The sequence below is a fragment of the Gallinula chloropus genome, assembly GCF_964237585.1.
Source record: "Gallinula chloropus genome assembly, chromosome: 6".
Taxonomy (NCBI): Eukaryota; Metazoa; Chordata; class Aves; order Gruiformes; family Rallidae; genus Gallinula; species Gallinula chloropus.
Genome location: NC_140091.1, coordinates 33095480 through 33108908, shown reverse-complemented (window position 1 = coordinate 33108908; position 13429 = coordinate 33095480). Strand labels below are relative to the sequence as shown.

Here is a 13429-nt window from a genome sequence, read left to right as displayed (position 1 = left end):
CAAAGTGAAAACAGCAAAACAAAATTATGAAAATATTTTCAATTACATGCGAAATATCCTTGATCATGTAAACTAAGTACTTTTGTGCAAATAACACAAAAATATTCAGCAAGCAGATTGCTAAGTGATATCCAAATTATTACAATTTCAATAAAAGTTTAGAAAAATGCATAACAAAGTGAAAACTTAGTGGTTCCATTAAAAGCTTTCAAAATGATGTTAGAAGTTTTAGTGCTGTTTTGAAAAGCACACCATTCTTGTTTTCTGTCTTCTCTAACAGCATTTGGTGCAGGTACCCCCAAAAGCACAGCAGCAGAATGAAAAGAGGGGAGAGAACACTGCAGGAACAGCCATGGTCATGGGCTCTCACACAAGACTCTGCCAGGGTCATGACTTCACGTGGATCATTTCAACTTTTGGTACCCCTCTCAACTTCCCCCTTACATCTATTGCTTGCTTGGCAGAAAGGAAGGAGTCTCTAAGAGCAGTAGTGAAAGCACAGGAGTACATACCTACCTAGGAAAAAAGTCCTGTTCATACAGGAGACCACAAGAATTTACCAATACTTTTTCTGTTATAGCAGAAGTATTTCCTAGCAAAGGCACAAGAAATTAATTCATCTAAAGGGAAATCCAGCCAGGCAGCTGCAGCCAGCAAGGCTGGGTTCCCTCTGCACACTACACTGGCCTGAGTAGTTCTTCAGGACACAAAATTCAGGAGGTACAGCCACTGACATGGACATGCAGGACTACATAGCCTTGTTTCTCAACCTGTGACTTCAGCTATTTGCTAAATATATCTGGCTGTGGGTTTTTCTCACTTCTAGTTTTTCAGGTTTGCTTTTTTTGTTTTGGCTTGATTTCCTGCTTGTTTGGTTTTAAAGTCAGCACTAGAGCTGTCGCAGAGAAATGCTTCCACAAACCATGCCCTATTAGTGTGAGGAGAGAAAGGAAAGGGAAAGACTGTGTATAAAAATCACACTTTGAACTCGGTTTCACAGAAGCAGCACTGACTTCATGCAGGCAGTCTTCCATCCTAATGTCTTGGCTAGCAGAAACCAACCACTTCACTTCTTAAAAGGTCTTGTGTGTGAACACCTCGTGCTGTCTATGCAATTATCAAGCATCAACACAAGGTAAGTCAGGAACATAAACCCATCACATAGTTTTATAAAACTAGTTTCAGAATGGATACAGAAGCTACTGATAGATAGAGATAGGGTCCAAAAAGAAAGGCTACAGGTACATTTAAGCAATCTAAGATACTTAGTTTTTTCCATAAAGAATGTTAAATCTCCTGAGAGAACAGTACTATACTGCAGTTCTTTTCTAAAGCAGGTTTTCCTGATAAAAGAGTAAGTGATCGTGTCACCTGCTCAGGGCAAAACCAGAGTCTTACCAAACATCTGCAGCTTCCAAGACGATTTAGAAGAGTTATCACACAGCCCCAACTCTGTAAGGTTGATCCATCTCACTGACAGGTTAAATCTGGCCATATCAAAACCGCTAAGAGGGTACCAGACTTCAGCAGGTCAAAGACATCACACCTTTGATGCAGTTTCCTAATATTATTTCAGCATCTCTTTGCCAAAATACAACTCTCAAAGCTCTGCAGCTACCCCACCTTGCTTTTCTCTGCTCTGTGATGGATTCACAGAATTCAGGATGAATCAGCTGTTAAAATGACCTACTCTTTCTGTCAAATAACAAAGTGACATGTTACTGCTGAGGCTAAAAGACCCACCAAATTTCTCATTCCAGGATGCTGCCGATGTTAGTTCTTCTGACACAGTCTGTTGTGGTATTCAGTCCATCTTCCCTGCTTCCTTATTCCAACCTTGTGTGTTAGATAACCTGGCCCTTTTTTTCCCCCCCTCAACGACACATCACCCTATCCTACCTGAAGCAGCAACATGACTAATCCTAAATAAGAAAAGACCATCGTGGTAAAATACTTCCATAAAACTTGCTTTAGGTTTCCTAAACAAACCAGAGCATGACAATGAGATGGAGACTAGCAGTTTCATTGCTGTCCTGTACCTTCTTTGCTCAGTTTGCCTGGGAGAGGTAATAAGCAGCAATATGCACATACTATACTAGGGTTGCAAACAGATGCCTACATTCATGAGAATAAATGCTGCATTGACAGGGTACAGATCCTATCAGAAAACTGCCTATATGCAGATGCCAGGTATAATGCCTGTTACTGTAAAGCACATCAACACATAGTTATAATTGATACATGTATCTTAATATCTCCTCTTATCTTAGTGTCTCTTGGTAAGGTGTCTTCTCCATACATCACACAGCACAGTAAAACAATGTGGCTGTTAACTCGTGCGTGGCAGTGCTGCTGTTGCCCATTTCAGCTTAATTTACCTTAGACCCCTTCAGCTGCACCTAACAGTGAGACAGGGTAGATTATGAGTCTCGCTGGGTTCATACAAAGAAATCACATGGCAGCTAATGATTCCACAGATGGGAGGTAAGTTAAAAGGTATGGGCAAATCAATACCCTGTCATCTTTAGACTATCCCAGACAGCCTAATTAATCTTGTCATATCAACTTTGCAATCATCTTTCTTTTTTTCTATTTCTGACTCTTAAAATCATTTGAAAACCACAAATCAGAATAACATTTTTAAGATTTTATTATGATTGTAATACTCAATTACAAAAGGAAAAAGTACAGTACCTCCAAAACAGGACTTCAATTTATTCCTGTAGTATTTATTAACAATCTAAGGGACTGACTACATTTACATTAACCAGAGCCTCTTACTATGAACTACAATGTTCCTAGAGATGACCGTCTTCATGCCTGATTTCTCCCCAAAGCAAACTGAAATGATAATAACTTCTTAAAAAAAAAATTAATGGAGGTTTGTAACTGTAGCAACAAAGTTAAATAATTGTATTGTAACACTCAATTTTTTTTAATATTGTTAAATTTGTAAACCATCAAAACCAAAATCTTGATAGAAAAAGTGACATGAAGGAATAAATTTGCACTGTACACTATCCATACTGGCACAAAACAGCAGTAAAAATAATTAAAATTTAGCTGACTGTTGAACCTTAAAGCATCTGTTGTAAACACTATTTTTTCAAGACTTTGCAAAGATAAACATTGAAATGCAATCTCACAGAACTGCAAGTAACTGCTGTTATCTGCTTCTGTGTACTACCACAAGCCTGATTTTACCTTGTTTGCAATACTTGTGATGAATGACTTGATGTCCAGATTAGTTGGGCAACTCTTCTGACAAGGGGCATCTGCACACTTTAAGCATCTACAAGAATAAAAGAAAATGTGTCAAGGAGACGTGGAATACAAACGCTGCCAATAGCATAGAGAAGGTTTTCAAGTTAGCATGGTAGAAGATAAGCAACAAAGGAAAAATACAGAGCATTTTCATAACATTTCTATTTAAAACCTCAAAGCACTACATGATCATTACTGACTTGCATTCAACACTGATTGGCTACATTCTGCTGACTCCACTTCACAAAGGAGGGCAGTAGGGTGCAGTTGCAAACACACGGGCTCCACGTCTAAATATTAGGAAACGTCTGATTTCTTCCCTGGAAAATCCCTAGGACTGCTAAACTTCTGATCATTTTCGTTTTCTATATGAAAACCATCTGTGCTGCAAATCTGAATTTATTAACAAAGTCCTGGAAGTGCCACTGTGGATTACACTGTGGATGTTGGGCATTCAGACTTAAAAAAGCACCAGTGCTTCCATGGAGGATGGAATTGCTTTGTACTTTATGGTGCCAAAGAATAAGAATGGCTGATAAATTTTCAAGTCCCTTTTCTACAAGCTTCCTGCAATATGCCTGTGACCTCTGAAACCAAGTCAGTAATCTAACACTCCCCACTGTAATAATACACCCCTAAGACTCTCCCCTCGCATCCCTAATGACAAAGCTTCACTGTATATCAAAACATACAAAGTAGAAAAGGTTTCTGCTCCTGCAGAGCCATCCATGAGGCTGTAGAGGTCCAGTTGCTTGCACAAGTCTGACCTAAGGATAAAGCCCTGAGGGTGGGTCTGTGCAACGTGCAGTAAGAAAGCCTAACAAAAAGGGTAACAGTCAGCTGAAGAAGTAAAATGGTTCCCAATGACACACCAGTGTATTTGTACACACTTCTGGGTTTACATATCAATGTTTTCACTGGTCAAACGCCACACTACTAATTATCTCAGAATTCATTAAGTTATTCCAGACATTTTTTCAGTACTACTTTAGTAACACGCATAATTTATGTAAATTGTGGTTTTAACAATCTATGGAAAAGGAAATAAAATTTGGGGGTTTATATATTATCTGAGCACAACTACTTGCCTAAGTTGCACAAGTCCACCCTAATCATTGTTACTTGTTGACAGGGTACTGTCAAACACAGGAAAGCTGCACAGACTCCACACACTCGAAGGAAGAGCACATTAAAAGGAATAAAATGCCCCAAATGCCTGCAGTGAAAAACTGCCCTGACTTTGTCAATCACATGCATTGCTTTTGTTTTCTTTTTCTTTTTTTTTTCCAATTAAGGGTGGAATAAGAGAGAAGGCAAAGCCAGTTAAGTAAAAGATTAATTAGTCTTTCATCTTCCTATTCATTATCATCTAGCTGTGTGTTGCAGACACCACGGCATCAGCAAAATTCGAAGGCACCTGTAGTAGGGCTGTTTGGATTTTCTCACAGAACTAGTACTGGGGAACAGCTCCTAGAGGGAATAGTTAAAGGAAAACAGGTCTCTGCAAAAGTTGGGAAACCTGCTAAAGCCAAACTCAGGGTCAATGCCACAGAGGGTTACTAGTCAGAAGGCTCTGGCAGAGGAGCACTGCAGGTTTAGCTGTGGCACATAGCCCAGCACTACCCACCAGGAGGCATATGGGTTATAAATGCTGTACCAAGAAAGGCAGGACAGGGGGCACTTCAGAGGGTTGGTGTGGTCGGAGCACCAACTCAGGTGGATGCTCTTAGCATTCTACAGTCTTTCAATCTGAACAGATTAAAAGATGGCAAAGTTTACGTACTAGAAGCCAGAATAAAAAGATATACACTGAACAACTACAGCACTATGAGGGCTCAGATGATCATTTTGCTTGTGTAGAGAGTAAGGAAATAACAGAAGTGGAGAACTGCATGTTTAAAAAAGGCAACAATTCCACTATGACTTTTTGCTCTTGCTTTCCTGAATGTGGTTTCCTTTAAAACACAACTGCCCTGTATCCAAGACCAAAAGAATGCTCTTAACATAAAATACATTTCTGTGAAATACATAGATCAATCTCGTGTCAGAATGGACTAGCAGGATAAGCAGTGCACAGATTACCCATCGTGGCTAGCAAGCATCTTTACCAAATTATTCCTCGTTTGAATTTTGAGCTGGCTCAGAAATAACAGCTGTTGAAAATGTCAGCTATTGGGGGGGCGGGTAACGCAAACTTGAATGCGAGCTTCGGGGAGGAGGGGAGGGTGCCATGGATATGCCAGTCCAGACTTTCTCTTATAATAATACCATCTTCCGATTCTCTGAGCACTCTGCAGACTAAAGTGCACCAGGCTGCCATTAATCCCACTTATCACCCTGACAGCTCAGTAATTACACTCCCGCTCTAGCTAGGTACTGTAAGGTACTGTAGTCCTAATAAAACATCAAGCACTGTGCAGAATGTGTGCTGGTGAGGTGTTTTATTAAACTTAGGGGTTGATCATCAAGTGACATTAAGCGTTGACCTATTTTTCTATCTGACAATAAATTATCCTTTGACCATACCATAATAGATAGTACAGAGTGCCTTTACTGTACCAAGAAGCAACGGTATTGCGTTCTGGTGAACCAGGCAAAAAGCATAAATAAAATATTAGAATCACCCACCAGAAAGTTAGTACATAAATTGCTGCAAGTGATTGATCCTTCCAAAAAATCACAGGCAAACCACCATGCTTAAGGGAAGAGGCCAACAATTACCATGAGCTTCAATTCCAGGCGCATGTCCCCCCCACATGCAGAAACATTAAGTACTCCACTTCTTCCCTTGGTCTGTAACTGTCCCTCCCACCCTACAAAATCCCACCTCCCATTTTACAAGGTTATTCCATTACCATGATTTTAATTCAAAATAATGCAAGCAACTAACTAGAAATTTAGATTCTATTTCTCTAATATTCATCTGCTAGCTCCAATCAAATTTAAATGAAGATCTACATCCCCACCACTTGAAAAAAAAATTAACAGGAAGAAAAAGAAACAGCCATGGTTTTAAGTGGACTTCCTGGACTGCATAAAAAAAACAGAGCATTAGACAAAGCCAGACCCATGCTAATCTCAGAGTATCTCTCTGGGCAATTTTTGTTAAAAATATAGGAAAAAACTTTCCAACTATCAGAAAACACCATATTATCAATTCTGCCCGTATTTGTTCATAGAATAACATCAGCTTTAGAATCATATGGGCTATACTGAATATTAAATATACTGTATCTTCACATCATATGCATATCGATTTCCATGTAAAAGGCAACACCATAGACTCTGCACCACTAAACCCCAGATTGAGGAACTCAAAGAAAAGGAATGAAATTTTCCATTTTGGAAGCACTTAGTGCTTGGTACGACTCAGTCTCATTGTCAAATGGTAAATTAAGTTAGATATAAAACCCCTACAAATGCTATGCAAGTATAGCATATTTATATAAATATTTATGCAAATATTATCATTTGGCATAGCTTTACAGACATGCCTGTGACTATATAATGACAGAAATTCATGTTTCCCACACATGGAAACTCAAAATTTACATCTTACTGCACCGTGTTAAATTATACATATGCATCCCCAGTGAACTTAAAAATCTTTAACTTATTTTTAAACACTGTAACTCTAAAGTTATTTATTGTTTATTATTCTTTAAGGTGAGCATGCTTGTAAATCTCTTTCAGGCACAAAATAATGCATGCAAAGGATACTTATGCAGCAGCACAACACTATCAGCTATCAGGTTTGTACCTATCAATTTTGTCAGTGCCAAATAAGCACCTAAAACAGTGTATACACAAAATCATTCGATTGACCTCTAATACCATAAGTGCTAATAAAAACCAAAACAAAAAAAAAAACACCCTCAAAACACACAACAGAGACCAGTAGATAACAAGCACCTGAAGACAATAAAAGGTACTTCAAATTCAGTGATTTTTTTTCAATGTCATAAAAAAGAAAAATGGGATAGACAAATAAAAATTGCAAATTTCTTGAATACATACTACCCATTGCAAAAAGAGATGCGAGAAACCATGTGGTATGTCTATGCATAAAAATAGAAAGCAAATGAGGACGGGAAAGAATAAAAAGTAACACATTTTTGTACATTTTTCCTTTAGGAAAAAATGTATACCAGTAACTAGTTCTCTTCTCTTGTGTACAGAACAAAAAGAGAAAAGTAAGCCACAGCCAAGATTAATTTTTAATTAATAGTTTTCTTTGTTTAATTGTAGAAATATTACCTAATATTTTATTTTAAATTTACAGCACCTGATCAACAGCAAATTTCATTTCTTGGTCTAGATCAGCTCTTAACACATTTTTGCTTCTAAACAAAGAAGGGCAATTTAGTTACAGGGTTACCTGAACTGCAGCAAACGATTGTCTAACTGGCAATAACATTACCTGAAGTGAAATCATATGTATGCTGAAAGGCTGAGGGTGAAACATAATATGGAGCAATATTCCACAATGGATTGTTGCTGATTACCTATCAAATTTTCATATATCACAAAACAGACTAAATAACCTTTATCATGGTTACCGTTGACAGCGGTTTCAAAACAGATTAAATCCTAATCCATTTATGTGGGTTTCTGCAGGACATAAACATTCATTTTGAAAAAGGGCTTCCAGCTCTACCATTTGCAGAAGTTTCTAAAACTTTATCCAATACTCAGAGAAATAGCTCAGATACCCACATAACACTTTTACACAGGTCTCATAACAGTGATCTATATAGACTTCCTGAGGCTTTGGTCAATTAGTTTTAGATCATTGAGCTGATTCCTCCCAACAAACTAGAGGCCATTTTGCACAGGAGACCCAATTCTGATGTCAAGGCTCTTCTTGGTTCCAAGTCTCCTACACCACAATCTAAACCCTGAGTTGGGGATGGTAAACGGTGGAATAAGAAGTCACATGTAAGGAAGAAATAAATCTGTGGTTTCCATTTCTAAGTTGAATGCCCATCGCCTTTGATGACAGAAGTGAAGAACACCACAAAGTTTTCTCTTAAGGTTCAACCCTTCATTAAGGTTCATCTTGCAGACCTTAGGCTTTCTTCTCCCCATTTGAGCTTTCTGTACTTAATCAAGGTCAAGAACAACCCTAAACAGAGATTTGGACATATATACTCATATAAAAGAGACATCAGGATAAAGATCCTCTATTGCAGTGGAAAGCCATTGGTGAGAATCTACTGCTGGCAGCTAAAAAAAACCCCAACACTTGCTGTCATTATGGTCTTTATTAAAAAACCAAAACCACCCAAACCCAACAATCAAATAAAACATCCTATGTCCTTTTGTCTTCCTGTTCATTGCATTTCACAATGGAGATAAAAGTATTAAAAGTTTCTAAAACAAAGAGATTTTGTTGCCAGGTTTAAATACTGAAACAGAGTTGATACAAGGATTTGACAAGTACCAAAAATCAATGATACTTAGAGTATTTTGTTTTCATTCAAAGTCAAGAGCAGAGAAATGGACTCTCACACACAAGGCTGAGAACTTTGTTGTGCATGTGCTATGTAACAGTGAAGACAAAATAATCATAAATTAGAATAAACTATGAACACATAATTTTGCACCATAGGAGAAACCGATATAATCCTCAAGAAATGCCTGTGAGCACAAAGGGCATCAGAAACTGTACAAAAGGCAGTGAACACAAACACAAACTACACAACCAAGCAGCTATCATGGTCCTGGATGTGCAGTACTGTAAAGAAACACCCATCCTCTGAGCAGCACAGAGGAACCCAGGAACCAAAACACACAGTATCACATAAATTGTCGATACCAGTTCATATCTGAAGAAAGAAGGAAAGCCTCCCACATCATCACTGCTGCCTCTTCAATCACTGGGGTCCTATGAGCCTCCTGCAGACCCACAGAAAATGGGACGACCTGTCTGTCAGTAAGTTGAGTAAGAGAAAGCAAAGTTTAAAAAGAGACTCTGGACAGGATTAGCAACAGATAAGACATTGCTGCTGGAAGCTACAGGAGGTGTAAGGGAGGTGCTTTTTATTGAAAGGAAGAAATGCTCAGAGTTGAAAGTTAGTCTTCAGACACAAAAACCTCCTACCCTAGTGCAGAATAATGGCACTCACAGACAAGGTTATTTTCGGACACTTAAGAGGTAGCAAATCACATGGACATAGACTCCAAATCATTCCCCTCATCAATGACTCATCTTCCTCTTTTCTTCTTTGGCTCTCTACATGTCCATAACTCTTCTTTTCTCATCTACTTCTGAGTCCCCCTGGAGTGCAGAGCTCTCCTCTCCCCTTTGCATCTGTTTGCTTTCTTCTTGCTTTCTGTAGTCTTTTTTCCCCGTTCATCCAAAACTTCTCCACTTCTCTGTCCTATAACTTTTTATTATTCTTCAGGATAACTCCATTTTAAGGGATAATGTTGATCACACAATGTCTGCCAGCAGATACTTATGATAGTGGTGCAGGAGAATGTGCACCAGTCACTTTTCAATCAATTTTCTGAGTCCTTGCCATACACCACGGCCCTCCAGAACATCCATTACTAGTAGGTTCCTGCACTAGAACTGTCCTTGCCTAGCAACATCTCTTCTACATACTCAGGACCACGCTATCTTGGGTCTGTGACCAGACATAGGTAAACAGCGGCCACCAGAAAAAAGAATAGCTTGGTGAGATTTCCCCTGAGAACCTTCCCAAGCTGTGGGAGTGCAACCAGCTCTGTAGGCAGCTGAGAGGCTCTGAGCACCCGCCCATGGCAAGAAGCCTCTTCCAAGCCAGTTGATGGGAAATTATCTTCTGTCTGCTCTTAAATTCCTCCTGTCATTTTTACTGGGACACTGAATTTTCCACTTAACATACTGCAATATAGCCTCAAAGACTACTGCCTCTCATATAGCTTGTATATCATCACTTTAATTCTATTTCTACAATTGATAATGTTACAGAATAAAAATGCTACATAAACTAGAGTTGAATAAAAATAGAAAAAGCAGCACAGCTCACAGAATGTTGCAGCACAAACCATGTATATCAGAACAGGCCAAATCAGGAAAGCTGTAACATCCTTTTGATGTATCAGAAATCAAAACAATTTTTAATATATAATGCAAATCATTTCAACCGTCTTATGCCTTCTCATAAACTCAATCTGTGAACAAGCAAATCAAATAAATGGTTCACATTTCTATTAGTAACTATGTTACATGCAGCTCACACCAATCAATATTATTACTAAAAATATATTTAATTTAACAGCACCAGTCCCAGAATCCATAGGGAATAGCTTTCACTAGCACTTCACTCCTCTCACAGACTACCTCTCCTCTGGAGTTTTACTAGGGTGATATATTAGTAGAATCTTTCAATCTATCCATTTGTTTTAATACTCTATTTGTTATTTATTGCTCACAACATTAAGAGTTTTTTGATTTAAAAACCAAAGTTGTTATGAAAATGTTTCACAAAAAATCATTGCTGTGGTGCAGGAATACAATGCTCTCAGTTTGTATACAGGCATGAAGTCCAGTCAGTGTCAGAAGCTATTTGTTCTTGTTCCTTAGTGGTGGATCTTAAATGGGATCTGTCAACCATACAGTTCCTGACAAGCATGTGATGTACCACACAGCTCTCTTATGTCAAACCCATCTACACGCTTTTACCTGTGGGAATTATTCCACCTCAGCCTCTATAACTTAAGTCACACAATGAACCTTAGACGTTTTTCATTTGAATGTTACTCTTTTCCATTTCTTGCATTCATTTCCAAGTGACAAAGGTTTCCTTCCAGTTATACGGATTACTATGTTTTGGGAGGGACTACTGAAAATAATCATCTTCTCTTTCTGCTCCATCCAGGACCATGGTACATCAAATGCTGCTTTGACTCTTGTTTTTGACGCTACTGGTGTCACTAGGTTTACACCAGGTAACATAGTCAGAGGAAGTCAGACTTTTGCTCTAGATAATACAGAAACAGCAGTGATGAGTCCCCTTTTCCTTCAATAGCAATCAGAGGTTATACTCAAGTTACTGATATCAGTTTGGATGCTGCCTGCCACAGAAAACTATCATGGGAAACAATATGGGAAACAGTACCTGATGTGCACAGGAGACTCCTGGTCTCCTTATCTTTTCAGTTATTTCTCATTGTTTATCCTGTGGCACCTCCCTAATGAGCTTTGGATGGTCTCTGCATTGATATTCTGTCACAGACTAGGGCAGCATTACTGTACCTCTTCCAAAAAGCTGTATTTAAAAAAGATGCCTCTTACTTTTCTTACTCTTGTGCATCTCTTTCTAAACTATTTTTTTTAAATCCTCTATAGAAGACTCTGTTGCTTTAGCTTGCTGTGAACACTTCCAGCAAGGGTTAAGAATCACAGAATATCCCAAGTTGGAAGGTACCCATGAGGATCATCAAGTCCAACTCCTGGCTCCACACAGGGACAGCCAAGTCAGAGCATGGGACTGAGTGCATCATCCAGACACTTCTTGAGCTCTGTCAAACTTGGTGCTGTGACTGCTTCCCTGGGGAGCCTGTTCCAGTACCCAACCTCTCTCTCAGTAAAGAACCTCTTCCTAATAGCCAGCCTAAACAAGCCTAAAAGAAATTTTAAACATCTTATGAGATGTCTGTACAAAACTACTTACTGTTACATAATACACAATGTTACCAGGTGTGTTTAAACTGAAAACTCAACAAATGAGACACTTGAATTTCTGTTTTGAAATATAGTATTAAAATTAGAACTTCAGTTTAAGGGCTGCAATTGCCCCTCACATCTTATACCTATTCATTCCATTGGACTAATTGCTCTCAACAACTGCTTGGCTAAGAAGTTACCATTGCTCTCTGAAAAAAATATTTTGGAAACATCTTACGACAGGACTCTTAAGATTGTTGCTTTGTATAATAAAAGAAAAGGTACTTGGGAATCTGCCTCTTCAAATTTAGTTCTTTTACATAAATGTAAGAGGAAATTAAACTGAACTTAGCAACTTCCAAAAGTAAGGGATACATTTTCACAAGAAAAAATTACTTATCCTGCATTTAATTTTCAACTTTATGTTCATACCCACACAACTAGCCAAACTCAAGAATGCCTATGGAAAAGCAAGTGCTTTGTTCAAATCTGCACTGAAGACTAAGGGCAACTTTTACCTGTATGTGGGAAACCAAGTTCATAGTCTGGATAGCTATCATGCTTCATTCTTACAAAAAACCAAAACAAAACACACCACACCAAACTTGTACCTTAGGACTACAGGATATATTGGGTAGACTATTTCCACCCATTCACTTCAGAACTGGAAGACCTATTTTTTTAATTTAAAATACAAAATTGTTAAATACTACAGATTTAGAGCAATATTCATTCTCAGCATTGTTCACATTTTTTTGTTTCTTATTAAACCTTATGAAATCAATGTGTTTTCAAAAGTATTAATCAGCATTCAAAATTCACTAAATTGTCCCAGAAAAAACTAAGTATAGTTCAAGTTTTTATTACTGTCAACTACAGTTTAAATAAAACTTCAGAGCTTTTAGAGTTACCCGAAAGAAAAAACACAAGTAGTTAAAAGTCAATTTCCACCTCCTGTGGAAACATCAATTACACTTCACACTACATATTAATTAATATTTTCTTGACACCATAGGAACACAATATAGTCTGTTGCTTATTATGCCAAACTTGATGGCATGATATATTATTCCAGTAGTGCAAGAGATGCACAAGAAAAATTCATCTATAAGACTTTGGTCTATCCATTTAGAACTCAGGCTGTGCTTTTTCAAGTCCTTGAAAGCAGAACTTTATCTGCCAAGCCAACCACTTGTGGCTCAGTCACACCCAGCCTTATGGAGCTTTTTAAACGGGTGTATTTATGTTCACCACAATAGTGATCCCTTTCACATAGGAGACAGCTGTTACATGATGTTCAATATCCTTTTAATCCTCTATAGACCTTAGACAGAAGGGTTGACAGAACTGACAGGTTTTATTATAGCTTGCCCTGTACACAATAATCTTCTTTCACCTGGACTATTCTCCCAGAAGTGTTACAGACTTTTGACTTATATCAAGGATTATTTCCAGACTTTTTAGGGGAGAAGAAATTATTTTTATGTGACATGATTCTCAGCCTGTGTA

The 13429-nt window shown here is 38.2% G+C and overlaps 1 protein-coding gene across 1 annotated transcript in view; it reads right to left on the bottom strand.

The window, feature by feature from the left end:
• Window positions 1–13429, bottom strand: part of DPYD (dihydropyrimidine dehydrogenase) — a gene marked incomplete at its 5' end in the record, with an annotated part of 351370 nt that overhangs the window by 251239 nt on the left and 86702 nt on the right. Inside the window, one exon of the mRNA XM_084266073.1 lies at window positions 3205–3292. Coding sequence (XP_084122199.1) covers window positions 3205–3292 — 88 coding nt within the window. The remainder of the gene's footprint in view (window positions 1–3204; window positions 3293–13429) is intronic.